The sequence below is a fragment of the Myxocyprinus asiaticus genome, chromosome 10 (genome assembly GCF_019703515.2).
Source record: "Myxocyprinus asiaticus isolate MX2 ecotype Aquarium Trade chromosome 10, UBuf_Myxa_2, whole genome shotgun sequence".
Lineage (NCBI taxonomy): Eukaryota > Metazoa > Chordata > Actinopteri > Cypriniformes > Catostomidae > Myxocyprinus > Myxocyprinus asiaticus.
This window is the reverse complement of record NC_059353.1, coordinates 40841497-40861261: the sequence shown is the minus strand read 5'-3', so window position 1 is coordinate 40861261 and position 19765 is coordinate 40841497. Positions and strand designations below refer to the sequence as shown.

General features: G+C 38.3%; 1 protein-coding gene across 1 annotated transcript; it reads right to left on the bottom strand.

Moving 5' to 3' along the window:
• Positions 1-9620: 9620 nt before the first annotated feature.
• Positions 9621-17137, bottom strand: LOC127447255 (solute carrier family 40 member 1). The gene is made up of 8 exons (XM_051709017.1): positions 16805-17137; positions 16598-16665; positions 16145-16304; positions 15829-15944; positions 14929-15055; positions 14321-14569; positions 12560-13192; positions 9621-12309 (listed from the first exon to the last, which is right to left on the bottom strand). The coding sequence occupies exons 1-8, from the start codon at positions 16836-16838 to the stop codon at positions 11996-11998; spliced, it is 1701 nt and encodes a 566-aa protein (XP_051564977.1). The 5' UTR covers positions 16839-17137; the 3' UTR covers positions 9621-11995.
• Positions 17138-19765: the final 2628 nt, after the last annotated feature.

Here is a 19765-nt window from a genome sequence, read left to right as displayed (position 1 = left end):
TTTGCAAATCTTCTGTAAATTTGCACTTTCGTTTGGGCATTGCTTCCACTCAGCTGTCATTTGCTGCTGCTGTCAAGCTACTGTTTGATGCCAAACACAACAGCGTTTTGTGCGTTCGCGGAGAGATTGACAGGCAGGATTTTGGCCAATAGTTGCTGCAAGCCTCTTATAATTGACCAGTTGGTGTGCGAGAAGGCGGGACTTACAAAGAGGGTTTAAAGCAACGCAAATATGCGCGCACACACACAATGAAGTATTAGACCAGACGCATATCATAATGCAACTAAAGCCGAATCCCGGACATTTTCACAAATGTAGAAATTTTTAAGGTCTGAAAAAGAGTACATGTCCGGGAAAAAGAGGACGTATGGTCACCCGACGTTAGCAGCGGTGCAGAAATTACTTTTAACATGGGGGGATGAGGAAACATTTAGAAAATCAGTTTAAAGTGACTACTGCTAACAGAAACACGTGTTGTAATACTAATATGTCATGCTTGAGTGGGGACAAAAAGTAAACGGGTCTTACGGTGCTGCCTTGCTGCCGTCTTGACAAAGCACTCTGGGATGCTTTCGCTTCAAGTGTTCATTCATTGCGGTTGTACTGCTGTGATGAGCCATTTCCAATTTGCATAGCTTACACAACACATTGTTGGGTCTCTGACTAAAATACTCCCACACTTTAGATGACCATAGGCAAGTTTTTTTTAGCTGCAGCTTGTTCTTTGGGGGAATCCATTCTTAAACCGGGCGCTGCCATTTTAATTACTCCATTGCGACGCGCCGACACATGTTATGCAAATCGACGTATTTCTGTAATCGATGACGTTGATTTACGTCGATGAATCGTCCCAGCCCTAGTTAATATATGTGTGTGTAGAGGGGGCTCTGTAGCGCTAGCTAGAAGATGGCCGTGTTTGGGGGGTTCTGTAGCATATCCCTTTTGAGCTACAGTCACCAAACTTTGTACATACAGTTGAAGTCAGAAGTTTACATAAACCTTAGCCAAACACATTTAAACTCAGTTTTTCACAATTCCTGACATTTAATTGCAGAAAGCATTCCCTGACTTAAGTCAGTTAGGATCACTTTTTTCAGAATGTGAACTGTCAGAATAATAGTAGAGAGAATTATTTCAGCCTTTATTTCTTTCATCACATTCCCAGTGGGTCATAAGTTTACATACACTTTGTTAGTATTTGGAAGCATTGTCTTTAAATTGTTTAACTTGGGTCAAACATTTTGGGTAGCCTTCCACAAGCTTCTCACAATAAGTTACTGGAATTTTGGCCCATTCCTCCAGACAGAACTGGCATAACTGAGTCAGGTTTGTAGGCCTCCTTGCTCGCACACGCTTTTTCAGTTCAGTCCATACATTTTCTATCGGATTGAGGTCATTGTAGTGGACTAAAGCACTGAACTGGTAAGTAGAAGGTTGTTGGTTCAATCCCCACAGCCACCACCATTGTGTCCTTGAGCAAGGCACTTAACTCCAGGTTGCTCCATCGGGATTGTCCTTGTAATAAGGACACTGTATGTCGCTTTGGATAAAAGCGTCTGCCAAATGCATAAATGAAATGTAATTTTGCCACAATACTTTTGAGGCATGCTTGGGGTCATTGTCCATTTGGAAGACCCATTTGCGACCAAGCTTTAACTTCCTGGCTGATGTTGCTTCAATATATCCACATAATTTACTTCCTCATGATGTCATCTATTTTTGCACCAGTCCTTCCTGCAGCAAAGCACCCCCACAACATGATGCTGCCACCCCCATGCTTCACGGTTGGGATGGGGTTCTTTGGCTTGCAAGCCTAACCCTTTCTCCTCCAAACATAACAATGGTCATTGTGGCCAAACAGTTCATTTTTTGTTTCATCATACCAGAGGACATTTCTCCAAAAAGTGAGATCTTTGTCCCCATGTGCACTTGTAAACTGTAGGCTTTTTATGGCGGTTTTGGAGCAGTGGCTTCTTCCTTGCTGAGTTGCATTTCAGGTTATATCGATATAGGACTCGTTTTACTGTGGCTATAGATACTTGTCTACCTGTTTCCTCCAGCATCTTCACAAGTTGTTGTTGTGCTGTTGTTCTGGGATTTATTTGTACTTTTCGCACCAAACTACATTCATCTCTAGGAGACAGAATGCGTCTCCTTCCTTAGAGCTATGATGGCTGCATGGTCTCATGGTGTTTATACTTGCATACTGTTGTTTGTACAGATGAATGTGATACCTTCAGCCATTTGGAAATTGCTCCCAAGGATGAACCAGACTTGTGGGGGTCCACAATGTTTTTTTTCTGAGGTCATGGCTGATTACTTTTGATTTTCCCATGATGTCAAGCAAAGAGGCATTGATTTTGAAGGTAGGCCTTAAAATACATCCACAGGTACACCTCCAGTTCAATACACCTCCTATCAGAAGCTAATTGTCTAAAGGCTTGACATCATTTTCTGGAATTTTCCAAGCTGCTTAAAGGCACAGTTAACTTAGTGAATGTAAACTTCTGACCCACTGGAATTGTGATATAATCAATAAAAAGTTAAACAAGCTGTCTGTAAACAATTGATGGAAAAATTACCCATGTCATGCACAAAGTAGATGTCCTAAACGACTTGCCAAAACTATAGTTTGCTAATATTAAATCTGTTGAGTGGTTAAAAAATTAGTTTGAATGACATAGTGTATGTAAACTTCTGACTTCAATTGTAGATCTCATCTAGCCGGACAACTTTCGCGCTGACCGTCATAAGCTCCGCCAAACAGGAAGTCGGCCATTTTGGATTGTTTGAAAAATGCATGCTCTGGAATTTGAAATACTCCTAGGGGATTCATGTTACAGGTACCAAATATGGGTGACATCATGCTAAGACATTGACGATGCTACATTGCGAATGGATTTTTGATATATTGAACGGTGTTGCCATGGCAAGGCACTAATTTAATGGCAAAAATAGGGAAACAGGAAGTGTCTCATATCTTCTGCGTGCATTGTTTGATTTAGATCAAAATTGGTCATAGCATCACCAATTGGCAGCAGGAAGTGTGACACTTTCAACAGACTTTAAAATAGCCCTGTTATTTTTACCTGAATTGCTCAAATTTTTAAGAAAAATGTCAAGACACTGCTGATGTGAAACTGTTTAGGGATTTTTGATATCTTAAATAGTGTTGCCATGGCAATGCATACAATTTTGTTATACCTTCATACATACATACTAATATATATATATATATTTAGGCATTTGGCATGCTTTCATGACATTCAGCACACACATCAGAGTTGTTGTCCATTAGGCCTGGACAAAAGTTAACACATGGGGGTGGCTGGGGGGCTCTGTAGCGCCACCTTTTGACTACAGTGGTGGGGTCAGTTTTACTTAGTCACCAAACTTGGTACGTATATTGTTCTCATCCAGCCGGACAACTTTAATAATTACAGTCATTAGCTCTGCCTAACAGGAAGTTGGCCAATTTGAATTGAATTTGGACTTTTTGAAAAATGCAGGCCCTGAACTTTTAAATACTTCTCCTAGGGGTTTAATGTGACTGGCATCAAATGTGGGCAACATTATGCCAAGACACTGAAGATGCTAAAATGCAAACGGATTTTTGATATATTGAACAGTGTTGCACTAAATGAATGGCAAAAATAGGGAAACGTATCTCATATCTTCTGCATGCACTGTGTGATTTGGATCAAAATTGAGACGCATGTTTTGTTTTGGGGGCTAATCACAGGTATGTAGCTATTTTGGGTCACAGTCATTGCACTACCAACTAGCAGCAGGAAGTGTGGCACTTACAACAGACTTTGAAATAGTCCTCTTACATTTACCCAAATCACTTCAAAATTGTTTAGACACTGCTGATGGAAAATTGTGAAGGGATGCTTGATAGCTTTAATAGTTTTGTCATGGCAATGGATTAAATTACATTTAAGTTGTAGTCAAACTGGAATGGTGGAATATATCTATTACACATTGTATGATAAGGGTCAAAGTTTACATTAATGTTGAGTTGTTGCTGTGTCCATCATGCATTGTTTTCCGAAAGCCACCGGGTGGAAATAGACCCATGGTGCTTGGCCCCGTCATCACTGCTTGCAGCTATATTTATTATTATTGCCCAAGCACTGAAAGTGTGGAGGCCCTATTGTTCTTCTAATGCCGCGATTACACCGGGTGCTTCTGCGGCACGTTCCGGCTCTGACATTGCAGCAGGAGCTGATTGCAGCCACACTGGTCAATGCTTGTGATTCCACCAGACGCGCTACAGTGCATTTCAGAAGCAGCCCGGAAAAAATACAAAATCAAAGTCGATGTCGGACAGGCAAAGTAGTTTATTGTTGTTTGTTGATCTCGTGATCTCGCCAGTACAGCTGCCTTGCAGCGCTCTGCTTCTGAAATGCGTCCGGTGGGGTATGACGCTGGGTGGAGGATGGAACAAAACCTTGTCAGAGCCGGAACGTGCCACAGAAGCGCCTGATAGAAACGGTGTAAGAATTCTTCTTCTTTTCAAGGTTTTCGGTACTTAACATGCATGAAAACTCTTGAAGGTTTGCACACACATCAGAGTCATCGGCCATTTGGGCTGGGGCCAAGTTGCGGGGAGGGGGGTGTTGCAGGGGGAGCTCTATAGTGCCACCTGGAACATGGGCATGTTCTACAAATATACTAAAAATATCAACTGAAATGTAAATTTAATAGAAAATCAAAGCCACATGTCTAACCTAGATCTCATCCAAATTTTAGGTCGATATATATCAAAAAATGACCTTTTGGTGGCAGTTTTTATTCAGACGCAGTACCAGAAATGTCCAATAGAGGACAGTCAAGCTCCATTGGTGAATGATTCCCAAAAGACCACATCTGCACAATTACCTGAGTAAAGTGATATTAGTGCATCCATTTATACAGTATATAAAAATGCATAGAGCAGAAAATACTAGGCACATTTCTGTGTGTGTTCCTATTAGATCGTCCTCCTGCTTGTTGCCGATTTCACATTATGTGATGGCCAAATATGTACTCCTGCAATGTTTTTTCTGTTGCGAAATAAATTGCCTTGACCTACTGTGCTCTTCAATTGGTTATATAAACTTAGTCATCTTGTTTTTTGAAATCCTTTAACTTCCCAACCCTACGGTTTACTTAGAAAAATGGCACTTAAGAGCTTTATGCAACAATTAACATGTTTTAAGAGCGTTCTTAAGTAAAAAATAAATACTTAAAGATCCTGTGAAATCAAAATTAAAGTTTTGCTGGATCAGTGTACTGCTGACGCGAGAGCTGCTGTTCTCGGATCAGTGTACTGTTGACTCGAGAACCGCTGCGAACGACTCAGTATACTGTTGACTCGAGAGCTGCTGTCCTCGGATCAGTGTACTGTTGACTCGAGAACTGCTGCGAACGACTCAATGTACTGTTGACTCGAGAGCTGTAGACTGGATCATCTTCATACGTTGATAAAATGGTAATACAATCATGTCATAAACATACGTATTTTCATTATGTTTTGTTTGTTAAACTCTCTATTGTTCAGCAAAATACACCTGAAACATACATTTCGATGTCGGACACCTCTGAAAGAGGCGATTCTCAGTTCAGTGTACTGTTGACTCAAGAACTGTTGTGACCCGAGCGTTCAGTCCGATTGGTGAACTATTTGAAGTGGTTCATTGCAAAGAAGAGTTGGCAAAAGCAGATATCACCAGTTCTAGGATCATATTACTCCCAGTTATCGGCTCATTTCGATTCGGAGTGTCAGGCACATCCGAGAGACAGGTTAAGATAGAGTAACTTGTGGATCAGTGTTGACTCGAGACATGAACTGTTTCAAATGATTCAGTCTGATTTGGTGAACTAGTTCAATTTGTTCACTAAAAAAAACCGGTTCAAAAGAACGATTCGTTCACGAACTGGAGATCACTAACCTGCATGCACCTGTCGGTGATCGGTTCTGCGCAGAATTTGCTCATCTCAAACGAGTCTAATGAAATGCATGCTGTTTTTTTATTCAATCATTGGATTGGATCATAAGCAGCGAACACGAAACATAAGTAGCCTACTGTCGCTCACATGTCGCAGGTTTTAAAAAATGCAGTCTTTTAACATTTTAAATTGTTTTTCACTGTAATGCTCTAATTGCAAAATAGATTGCAGAAGTTGAAAGTTGAGTTTTTAAGCTTTCATGTTATACCAAGTATATGAACATTGAAGTTTTTGATATAAAACAAAGCATTTGTTTTTTAGCCACACTCAAATGGCCCACCTGTTGGCCAGTGACAGTTAACGGGTTTAAAATGGGTGTGTAAGACGGCCTCTGTAGCACTCCCATTTTCACCTACAGGCACCAAAATTGGGACATATATAGTTCTCATCAAGCCGGACAACTTTCATAATTATAGTTATTAGGTCCGCCCAACAGGAAGTCGGCCATTTTGGATTCTTTGAATATTGCAGTCTCTGAACTTTTAAATACTTCTCCTAGGGGATTTATGAGACTGTCACCACATTTAGACAACATTATACCAAGACAATGAAGATGCTAAATTGTGAAAAGATTTTTGATATATCGAACGGTGTTGCCATGGCGAGGCATTAAATTAATGGTGAAAATAGGAAACAGGAAGTCTCATATCTTCTGTGTGCAATGTGTGATTTAAATCAAAATTGAGAAGTATTTTTAGTCTTGGGGGCTAATCACATGGATGTGACTATTTTGGATTACGGTCATAGCGCCACCACCTGGCAGCAGGAAGTGTGGCTCTTAAAACAGACTTAAAAATTGTATTTACCCAAATTGCTTCAAAATGGTTTCAAATGCCAAATGCATGTGTCCACCTTGCATTGTTTTCCAAAAGCCACCGGTTGGAAATGGACCCATGGTGCTTGGGCCCATCATTGCTGCTTGCAGCTATATTTATACATTATTCTTAACGCCAAATAGTTGACTAGTCGTTCAAGAAATGGATCAAATTGTCGATTATTAAAATTGGAAGTTTTGCACACCCTTAGTTTTTGTAAATTGGTAAATATTTGAATTTTTTCCTGTGCAACAGCCTGTTTCCACAAGTGTAAATGCAATTTTTTTTTTTCATGGTCAAATTGATTATTAACGATAACGTATAAATCTCTAAAGACAAAGAACTGCTGTGAGCTCTGAGATTGTTAATTGATGGAAAATGCTTCTTTTGAAGCCACAATTTTTTTTTACTTGGTTTCATTTTGGGATTAGCTGCTGAAGAACGACACTCGCTTAGCACTTTATTAGAAACACTAGTCCTAATAAAGTGCTCGATGTGGTCTTCTGCTATTGTACAGTTGAAATCATTGAGATCACATTTTTTCCCCATTCTAAATGTTGCTAAGCTCCTGACCTTTATCTGTATGCTTTTATGTATTGCACCTGTCTCCCTACACTCTCAATCTACTTTTTTATATCTAAAAATGTGGAGAAATACTTCAAATATATTGATTCTATACTTACAAAAACTTCACATTCTCCTCTGTTTTTATTTTGATTGTCACTCACGAATACTTTATGGGATTGTAGTTCATTCCTTCATTAAAGACGTTAAAGGAATATTCTGGGTTAAATACTAGTTAAGCTCAATCGACAGCATTTGTGGCATAATGTTTATTACCACAAAACAATTATTTCGACCGTCCCTCCTTTAAAAAAACAAATAAAAATGGAGGTTACAGTGAAGCACTTACAATGGAAGTGAATGGGGCCAATTTTTGGAGGGTTTAAATGCAGAAATGTGAAGCTTATAATTTTATAAAAGCACTTACATTAATTTTTCTGTTAAAACTCATGTATTATTTGAGCTGTAAATTTAAGTAGTCATTTTTACAGTCGTTTTAAATTTGTACATTGGATATAACTTTACATGGAAAAGGTTAGTAAGCGATTTTATCACACTAAAATCATGTTAGCATGCATTTTGTTTGTCTTGTGGCTATTTATTTGAAATGGTGAAATGTTTACGGATTGACCTCATTTACTTCCATTGTAAGTGCATCACATTAACCCAGATTTGTGCTTTTTTTTTTTTTTTTTTTTGAGAAAAGGAGGGACAAGTCAAAAAGAATTTTGTGGTAATCAACATTTTGCCACAAATGCTGTTGACTGATCTTAGCTTGTATTGAACCCGAAATATTCCTTTAAGTATACCTTAAGGATACCTTTTTGCTTCATTTCAAAGTTTGTAATGTGGTTCATCTCGAAGCTGGTTGCTTTGGTACAAAGCTTGGAACTCTTATGAAGGATTTTATGAAATACTTATGAGGGAATAAAATAAATGGAAAAAGTAATTCTGGAACCAAGACGGCTGGGAGCTAAATGGTTGCACTCTATATTCATCTTATATCCACTCTCTAATCCCACTCTCAAGTTATTTTTAAAAATCCTTATCAAGTAATCCCGAACAAACTACATTTGTGCTTAATGTGTGGGATTGCTTTATATGTTTGCTTTGTGGGTTAAGGGGACTGGGGGGAAAAGTAACTTCTATAATCTGTTTCTGAATGAAATAACTCTCTTTGCTTCTTTTGGCAATGCTTTAAAGTTCTTACAAATGGTATAGCAAAGATTTGTTGACACCTAGCATTGTACACTGCACAGGGGTTAGCTTGACCTCTCTTTGATTTTATTAGAGTATGGTAGAGACATAAGGTAATTGATTGCCTCTCATAAGTTACTTCAATCCTGTTGTTCTCTTTTTGTGTCCTAATGTAAACAGACAAGGTAAAGAATGTCAACCCCTCTATATTGTAATTGCTTTCCAGGAAAAACATATCTATGTATCAAAGGTCGTGAAGTCTTCATGGTTATATTTTTTGAGGATCAACGGTGAACTCTTAAATGTGTGTACAATATTATAGGTATTAGCAGGTCCAGACGGAATCTGCCGATATTTTTTTTTTTTTTTTTTATTTTTGTTCCTGCTTTTTCTGTGCAAAACATTTGTGGTCATTTAAATGTGCTTATGGGCAGCTGAAAGCACTTTCTAATTCTGTGGGAACATATGAAGTTTGGCAAGTGCCAATTCTGGATTCCGGGCCAGCTTTTTCACAATGTTTACTTATTCTGGACATTCTGAAATTTATTTTGTGTGATGATTTCTTTAGTAAATCATGAAAGAGAACATTTGATCTCTGGATTTCTTGTTCAATCAAAGTGGACATTGAACTTTGCTCTCACTTTTGCTAGTTTTTACTCTACATCTAGGCAGTGTAAGTAGAGGTTATTTGGCAGTGCTGGTCCTAAAAACCAGGGTGAAGTTGACTGTTAGTTTCATGCTAATTATTGGGACTGGAAAAGATCTAGACCCAGCAGACAAGCCTGATTTGTTGCCCACTGAAAAGGGGGAGGTGTTCCATCTGTCATCCACTCACATGTAATCGGGTCACTCTTTGTCTTGGTTCTCATGCAAGCCAAGATGATCTCCGCTTTCAGTCACTGTATTAACTAAGACTGTCTGAAAGAGCCTTAAGAAAAAATGAGCAGCTAACCTTTTTGAGGAATGTGACCCTGTACAATTGTAACTGGATCTCTTCCAGAAAAACGGCTTGAAAAGGCCACCACTACTCGCAATCACTGAAACATTGCATTTGGATGAAAATCTGTTTTTATTTCAGTTTAAGTAAGGAAACTCCGAACAAGTCTTGAGGTGTCAATTTCCACAACATTGGAATGTGAACCACAGTTATTGCAAACATTTCACACATCAGGATCAGAATCAATATTTTCCATAAATTATTTGTTACATTTTAACAAAAGCATGCTTTTATTTTCTGAAATTCCGTTAAGGGACAAATCTTTTGTATGTGGCATTGTATTGTAGGACAAAACTTAATTCAAACAACTAGTCAACATGAGAATATAAAAATATTTTACAGATGTAAATAAGGATTCACATTCACAAAAAGACCTAGACAATATACCATGCATTGACATAACAATGTGCACACTGTTTAAAAAAACAACAGTATGTTCATAAGGACAAAGTGTGTCATGAAACAAATCCAGATATTTTTCTAGAGGTATATTAAAAATGCTTAAGTGACAAACCATTACTGTCAAAGATCAACTTGGCATCTGCATTACTGACCAGTTGCACTTAAAACAAAAAAAACAACAATAAATCAGCCACACTTTTCCGCATGGATTCAATAATCCCTTCTCTGGTCAGTGCATTTGAAGTTCTGCTGATGTCCAACCTCACAATTATACAACTCTTACAAATCACATGTATGTCAAGCCAACTGTGGTTTTCAAGAGGATGTCAGTACCACAAGGATAAAGTTTGTGGCTTTGAGACATGCAGGGGCATGCAGTACCAAGTGTCAAAACAAAGACTTTAAGAAAGCAAGCTTGTAATATTTACTTTTTTGTATGGAACGTCTAAACAATTAGCATGTTGATTTGAATGAAGGGAAATCTAAGGTGTGGCATCACTTAAAGGGAAATACAATTCACAAGGATAAGGGTGGGGCAGTTTTTAGTGCAAGCACCTGGTTAAAATCCAATTTCTGTTGCTATGTTTGGGCCAGATATTAGTATAAAATATTGATCAACAAATTCCATGGTTTATTGCAGTGAAAATTCCTGCTAGCCATGGACTAAATTCAATCAGTGTTTCAATCTTGTGCAAAGGTTTTGAGAAAAACCTGGTGTCTTGTTGCGCTTATCTTTCATAATGGACAAAGTATAATCACGTAAAGTGCTTGTGTAACAATCTTGACGAACAAGAATTATGTGCTAAAATCACTTTAAAATCAAACAGGTCACAAAAAGGAAACAATAGTGCTAAGAACTTGAATTCCAGTTGCAGTGGGGCGAGAGTATCAGGGCCTATGTCCATAAATTGTCCATCATATAATGTTCACACCATTCAGAATGTATAAGACAAGAAACTGTTTGTAATTCCCTCACTTTCATGTGTTGGAAAAAATCTATTCCACTTTGGTTACATGTATAAACTGTATGTCTGCATAGCTTTTTCAGAATAGTTGTAATAACGTAGCACCACAGAAGCTAAGTTACTGAATACTGACTACAAATGTATAAATATATTAGCATACCTGAATGAATAACTAGCATGAACCTAATAACTATTAAAGAGACTTTAAACCATATATTGCAAAAAGCACTGAGGGATAAAAATGACAAAACTACACTATCTAAGTAGAGCGCATTGCAAAACTTCCATGCCTAGTCTGAAGGTTAACTATGACCATATAATCAAAAAAACCAATGAAACACGTTAAAGTAAAATAAATATGCCTGGCTTGCTTTGGAGCTTTATACAAAAGTCATTAAAGCATGGTATAACCACAAGAACCATCCTTTCCATTTGTATTTTTCCCCCTACAATTTGTTCTCAGGCATTGTTACAGCACTTTGAACACAAGGTAGTAAGGAATGCTGGAACCACTTTATATTAGGTGTCTTTAACTATTATGTACTTAAGCATTTGCCACAATGTACTCAATGTACAAATGTTGTTGCATTATACTTACATTTAAAGTCCCTGCATTTAATTAAATCTGTAATTACATTGTAAGTACACTATTAAACCTACCCTTAACCCTAAACCTAACCCTACCCCATACTCCTATCAACCTCAGTAGCACCAAATGTGAATCTTGTGAGAATTTTGCAGAACAACGTGTAGTAACACATTAAATACATTGTATTGTATGTATTTAATGTTAGTACACAGTAGTTAAAGACACCTAATATGAAGTGGGACTGGATGCTTTTTTGACTAACACCCCTACCTCTATCTCAAAAGCAAGCTATGCTGTTAAATGTTATTTCAGCTTATGGCTAAGAACATCTACTGCAATGGGCAAATGCAAGCAGCTACAAAAGCACTGCAAGCAGCTAAAGCATGCGTGTTAGTTAAACAGGTCCCTGGCAAGGTTAAGAGCAGAGCACACAATACTCCAGTAGGTGTAGGGCTACGGTCTCTTTAAAGAGTTATACAGAATTTGGAAGTGAGGGAATATTGGGATCTGGCTTCTGCTCGGGTGAGCAGAAGAGGAAGAGTCGACTCCGGAGGCTTTTATAGGCAAATCTGAAATACATCATATGTCCCATGGCAACAAAGGAAACAGAGATGATCACGAGAAGGCCAAAGGCCTCAGGGTTTGGTGCAAGGATGACCATGATGAAGTGCAGTAAATCGAGAAGATAATTCATGGAGTTCTGGACACCGTTGATGACGCCTCTCTCGGACTCAATCACATTCTCTTGGATGAGTTGGGTCACGGTCAAGTCAAAGGACCAAAGACCTGAGGAGAATGAGTCAAGTGACATCACACAGTGTACTCTATGCACATAAAAATTACTGCAGCACACAATTATCATAAACATGACTTATTGGTTGATCTTGGACTCAAAGGTTGGCTTTACAACTCTTAAGCATTAAAACGATAAGCATATAACCTCTTCCCCAATGATAATAGAACAAAATGTCTAAATAAAACTTCAATCTATTCGTTTTTTTTTTTTTTTTTCCCTGTTGGTTGCTTATTTACTTACCAACTCTAGCAGCAATGACACCAGCAAAGAGAAAACTGACAGACAAGTAGGACTCCACTTGGGGGGCTTCCTCAAAAATGGGGATGTTGGTCAGGTCCTGTGGCTCAATAGTGGGAACAATGGTCGGACTCTCTCGCAGCGAAGCACTGTCTCCAAACAGATGTTTAAGTACCTCCTCGAAGGGCGAGACACTGAGATCAAAGGGGCTTCCAGGAGCGAAAACAGAGGCCACACAGAGCATTAGGCATGAGAGCTGGGTCACTCCAGCGATGAAGCCAGTTCGGATCAGGCCGCACTTCTTCCTGATCCAGGTGAAGGCAACCGTTCCACAGATGCCAGATATAGCTGAGGCTCCCATGAGAAGACTGAGTACGGAACCGTTCAAGCCCTGAGTGTATGCAAAGCCTGTGGTGATGCAGTCGAAGCCCAGCACTGTCATGTAGAGGAACGCCAGAGACATGCCAGCAAAGAAGATGGACTGATTGTAGTAGGCTACCCAGCCCTCCTTGAAGGTACGGATGGGCTCTGTCATCTGGTAGCAGCAACTAGTCTTCTTCTCAGTGACCATCTTTACCTCAGCAGCTTCATTCATCAGCTGGGAGCCTTCAATGGGACTTTCACTATTTCCAGTCTCTGCAACGTTGAATTGAAAGACCACAAAGATAAAATGAATGAGTCATAGATTGGTTTATTAGAGAATATGAAATTCTGCATAGGTCTACTCAATAGCCACATTTCCACTATCGGGCCAGTGCGAGTCAGGGCTATCAGCTTGTCAGCCAGGGCCAATAGCCTCGAGCCAAGAGACTAAAATAAATCTGCGTTCCCACCATTGGGCCAATAGCCCTGCAGCATTGCCCTAAAACCCACCCTTAATACACCACCCTGTTTCCAGTGTCACACTAGTTGTCATCTAGTTATCTAAAATATCTAGTTTATATCATATGTAGCATTAGCTATCTAGCAAGATCAGATAACATTGACAACTGACCAACTGTACATGCCATGGTGTCCCGAGTGGTCTCTCCACTAACAGCGGCACGATGTCCCAGCACACCGTCCATGATCTCGAACCATGCAAAGTTCTTCCTTTAGGCACCGTTTTATCAATGTGTGTCTTAACTGATTTGTACTGTGCCGGCAATTTTTAAAGAATTTTCCCGAACCTGTACCGCTGTGTCCTGGATACACAGCTTAGCAAGTTTGGCAACAATAATACGTAATCACATCTTCATTTCGTATCTTGGTGCTGACGTGGGGAAGAATGCATTTGATTATACCTTAAAATTGAGCCTAAAATAAGTTATCTAATGAGGCAGCATAATTCAGGTAACTACCATTTGGAACAGCCTTCATGTCAGGAGCCTGCCTATGATACCTTAAAAATGCTGCCTCAGAAGGCTGCTCACTAGGTTTTGGAACAGACCCTTTATTTCAGTCAGTACATTTACATGGATTTTGAAAAGTCTTTTTAAAATGTCATGTAAACACTTTAGTCCGACTGAAATTGTACCAGTCCAGACCTATATAATACAATTTTAACAAACTTTAATTGGACCAAAATTGGCCAGACAGAGGTGATGCACGACAACTGACATCCTTTCTTCAAATATTTATTTGCCTCATGTATACTTGGACAGACTATAGCATGAAGGAAAAACACGCTGTAGTTCAATAATAACTGTTCATGTAAACATACTGAATGTTGTTTAGAATATAATAACATTACAATGAATACTTTGGTTGGTATTTGAGGCTGACCTTTTTGAACGTTTAGTTGTTTCAACTCTTGGTCATCAGTGTCCTTCTGCCCTGCTTTCATGGCTAGTGCTGGAGTCTTTTGATAGACTTTCCAGAGTAGGAAGTACTCCAAACACATGGAAAACAGGTTCCAGCCAGAGATGAAACCACAACCGATGAAATGGGAAGCGAATGCCATGATCTGGCCCACAAGCATTGGAGCCAGAATGTTGGTTAACTGGTCGATTATTCTGACAGTGGCATTCATATCTAACAAAACATACACACACACAAAAACATAGTTAAAAACTTTTTCCATGGCAATGAGAAAGCTATGGTCTAGTTTTGATAGATTTCCTTGAGGTTACTGGGTTCACCAAAGGTATATTGTTGGGTTTAAAATCAGGGTCATAAAGAGTGACAGCTGATGCATGCAGTATATAAAGATAAGATGTGTGCTGGAGAAAGTTGAGTTGTTGTAATATTTTATGGTTTCTTCAACTGGGAGAAATTAAGAGTAATACACAATAAATGAGAGTTTAAGATGTGTGGAGCTCAAAGGTAGAAGATCATCCAAAGATTTACCATTCGTCTACATTATGAACATTTGCAACAGCTGAAATCCTGACCTGCCAATTTGCTCCGATCATCTCCAGCTACAACCACCACCCAGTCCCTCTGGATGGTGATGGACATAGCTGTGCTGGCCAGGTTAGCGATGTTAGCGATGGTGATGACCATAATGTAGCATGATGTCTGCAATGCAACAAACATGTAATTACAAAATATGTCATTGAGTCAAAAAATATGATGAGCAGATGTTTTGTTGTTAGTTGAGTGCCAAAAAAAGCCCTTAAATTCAAGCAGTTTTTCAGGCACAGTCCAGAACGGTTCATTGTAAGTGCCCCATTTTGTCTGCTGTATGGGTCCTCGACCTCAGTAACACAAAGAACAGCAGGTTTTGTTTGTTATTGTATACACAAAAGTTACAGCTGTCCAACCCTTTAACAGGAGACTCAAAGGACTAATACTGACCAATCAACATGCTTTTTATTAAAGTGACATCCACCTGATTCTGCTGACAGCATGTTATCATTTTTGTTACCAATGTGTCTTGTTTCAGAACAAACAAGAAACACGACTAACATGAATTTATGCTGAGGCCATGTAAAAAAGTCGGACCACTCTCTGATTTTGACAACATTACCTCCCATTTTTATATGCTATAAATTAAGATAAAAATCACCCAAAATATTGTAAGAAGGTTTAAGCTGTTAGTCACTGAAAACTACAGGAAAAAAAAAATATTTCCAAACTTTTAAAGCGAAATGCAACATTCAGAGTGACAAAAAAATGCAAAAACAAAACAGAACGCCACCCAAAAACTGCCGTATGAACAACTAAAATTATCAGTGCATAAATAAAGCTTTGTTCTTTGTGTTTTTGAAAAACTGTTGACTCATTAAGCAAATACTGAGATTTATATACCACAGCTTTGATTGGAAGCTACCAGTTTTTCAAACACTCACCAGTAACCACCCATTGTACAATGTGGAAAGCTGTTCTTTAAACTGGAAAACGGCCATCAGAAGGATACCACAAAGAATTACAGCGCTGTTCTGGACAACTAAGGATGTCTGTGCCACTGAAATTAGGGAAGAAAATCCAGACACTTAATTGCATAAGGTTCAGGTTAGAAATGGCAGAATAATGGACATAATAAAACTCCAAGACCGATATCACTGCATGGTGATGTCCCATGTTGAACAATAACTGCCTAGAACAATGTTAATCCTGCAAGCTCTAAGCATGATGATAGGGGGCTGGGGGCTTTTTCATGTGTACCTTTCAGTCTGGGGTTTTTGTCCACCCAGTCACCAATAATAGCACCAAGCAAGAGGACAGACCCTGCAACCACCAGTCCATACACGGCTGTCAGGAGTAAACTATTGCCATACAGCTCCACCAAAAACACGGCCACAGCAAAATTCCACATGCGATCCCCCTGTAACAAAACCACAATAATAATAAGTCGATAAAAAATGTGTGATATCAATAACTATATTTCAATGGGGTTCATGCGTATAACATTGCCGATTATGGATTATTGAGACATTATAATAATTCATATTTATAATGAATAATATATATATATATATATATATATATATATATATATATATATATATATATATATATATATATATATTATAAGGAATATAAAAATGTGTTTATTCTGTTCTTGTAGTGACTAACATATTATAAGTGCGATCAGCTGTCATGCAAACAGGCTCTTACCCAGGTTGATAAGGCATGTCCGAGGTAAATGAGGAATTTTGCAGACATGAAGAATTCGCAAATTCTTTCTGAAGACAAAAAAAAATAAAAAATAAAAATCCAATTTATTTTAATTGTATTTTGTTCAAGCTAAAATCCGTTTATATGTGAAAATGTGTAATGTACAGCACCCTTATACTCCTCAACAAATCCATAAAGGCAACTTACCACAGCAAGGGTTCTTAGATGCAGCGTTGTCCATTGTGCTTTAAATTTATTGTATTATTTATTCGCTTTTATTTTTCCACTATTGAATTCCTTTGTAGGGTCCGCAAAGTAAATCCTCGTTGCAGATATTTCCTTCGCAAAAAACACACACACACACACACACAAAACACGACTTTTCCCCTTCTCACCTCTCCAAACTTAGCTATCACTGTAGCTGAAGTTGGAGAGAAATAACCTTCCAGATCAACCCTAAATGTGTAAAAACATTTAATTCGCTAAAGGACCCGACCCGCTCGCACAGCAGAAGCAGCGCACCTTGTTTACCAGACTGGACCGACGGCTGATATATAAATGCCAAACGAGACTCCTCCCCTAATGTGCTCTGTGCAACAAAAGACACAACTAGGGTTTCCGTGACACAGCAAGATATTTAATAACACGATTTCATGAATTGGTTTCATTAATGCACTGTGACTAGATGAATCTGCAAATTATATGTAAAATTTGACAGACAGACACACACACAGCCAGACAGCCAGACAGACAGACAGACAGATAGATAGATAGATTTTTTTTTATCATGAAAGGATCATTTTGAGAACTTCAGACTTCACAAAACAAGAAGTTCCTAAATGTAACAACAATAAACATGTATGTGAATAAACTTGCAAACAGTGAATACATGCAAGTTCATTATTGGGAACACCAGCTTCAAAAAGTTTCATTTACCTGTAAAAAAAAATCAAATTAGCAAATAAATATGGTGTTCCACTTAAGGATTGGTACATGATTACGCATTGTAAAGATAACAAACAATTAAAAATAATACTTATAAGCTAGAGCATTCCTTTTTACATGTTTGAGTACAATTGTAGAATTTACGTAATATCTTCAAGTTCACGCTTTAACTTATTTAGTGTTGAAAGTACTTAATCTTTTCTGCTATATTTACATCATCACAATCTTTTTTTTTTCTCAGTGTAACGTGTCTGTGTAACTGACAGAATTGTTAGTTGCCCAATGTATGCATCAGTTCCAAAATCTAATGACAACCTGGTCAATGAACAAATTTTTTTTTTTTAGGGGATTTTGAAGAAATATATAGTAAAATAAATCTATTACTTTAATTTCAGCTCTCATTTTAGTAGTATATCAGCCATTGGACCCCCTGTTTAGATATTGATTTCTGAATCTGCGAAATTATTTTTTAAATACTGTGTAAAATAAGTGTTTATTTAAATTCACAAGTTTGAAGTAATTCTTATCTTATCTTACTTGAGCACTCTGCTCTCTAGATATCGGTATCAGTGTTGGCCATTAACAAAAACCATATCAGTTTACCACTTCTCTTGGCATTAGTGATCATCTCAATTATGGGTCACTGTGACACAGGGTGAATGTTCTGTTGGATTCGAGGACTTAAAAGGTGCATGGTAAATCTCAGTAAGTGGATTTTTCTACAACACATGCCTTCATGATAAACTTACATGAAACATAAATCATGGAAATCCACAACACTAGCCAATCAGTACGGCTTAGTGGGCATCTATCAGTCCCTCAGACAGCAGTGTTTCCCAGCTGTTCAACCAGTTCTCTACTTGCAAATGATTGAACTGAGGTCAGCTAAGCTGTCTCTAGTTGTCTACTGATCTGTTTGAAGACATAGATAGATAGATAGATAGATAGATAGATAGATAGATAGATTGATAGGTCAGTCGACTGATCGATTGATTTATTTTTATTTTGTTCATAATCAGAATGGGAACTGATTATTGGCATCAGTATTGTTTTCTTTCTTGTTCTGCTCTTGTTCTACATTGAGACAATTGCAGCTATTTCCCAACAGCTTGGCAGTGTATGGCTCTTCCCAATCGGATCCAGATCTGTTTTATTTAGGTCAGCATTCCCTCAAAGTCAGTGTTAACAGAGTGTCTTAACAAACATAAATTGAGTTATACTTAGAAAGACTTGGAAGCTATAGTCAACAAAAGGACATATATTGTATTTATGGCCATGAACATACACTCACTGAACACTTTATTAGGAACACCTGTACACCTACTTATTCATGCGATTATCTATTCAGCCAATAGAATGCACAAAACGTAGAACCTTGAGGCTGATGGGCTACAAAAGCAGAAGACCATATCAGGCAATATAACAGGACCTTAGTGTTTCATAATAAAGTGCTCAGTGAGTGTATATCACGGTTTAAAGGAACGTTTTTGGCTTTATTGCACGCTCACTTCTCAAAGCAAATTATTACATAACTTTGAAACACATGCCTTCATGATAAACTTACATGAAACATAATACATGGAAATCCACAACACTAGCCAATCAGTAGGGCTTAGTGGGCATCTATCAGTCCCTTAGACAGCATGTTTCCCAGCTGTTCAACCAATTCTCTACCTGCAAATGACTGAACTGAGGTCAGCTTAGCTGTCTCAACATAGTTGTCTACTGATCTGGTTGAAGAGATGGATAAATAGATAGACAGATAGATAGATAGATAGATAGATAGATAGATAGATAGATCAGTGTCAGCATCAGTATTGTTTTCTTTCTCGTTCTGCTCTTGTTCTACATTGGAACAATTGCAGCTATTTCCCAACAGCTTGGCAGTGTATGGCTCTTCCCAATCGGATCCAGATCTGTTTTATTTAGGTCAGCATTCCCTCAAAGTCAGTGTTAACAGAGTGTCTTAACAAACGTAAATTGAGTTATACTTAGACTTGGAAGCAATAGTCAACAAAAGGATATATACTGTATATATGGCCATGAACATACACTCACTGAACACTTTATTAGGAACACCTGTACACCTACTTATTCATGCGATTATCTATTCAGCCAATAGAATGCACAAAACGTAGAACCTTGAGGCTGATGGGCTACAAAAGCAGAAGACCATGTCAGGCAATATAACAGGACCTTAGTATTTCATAATAAAGTGCTCAC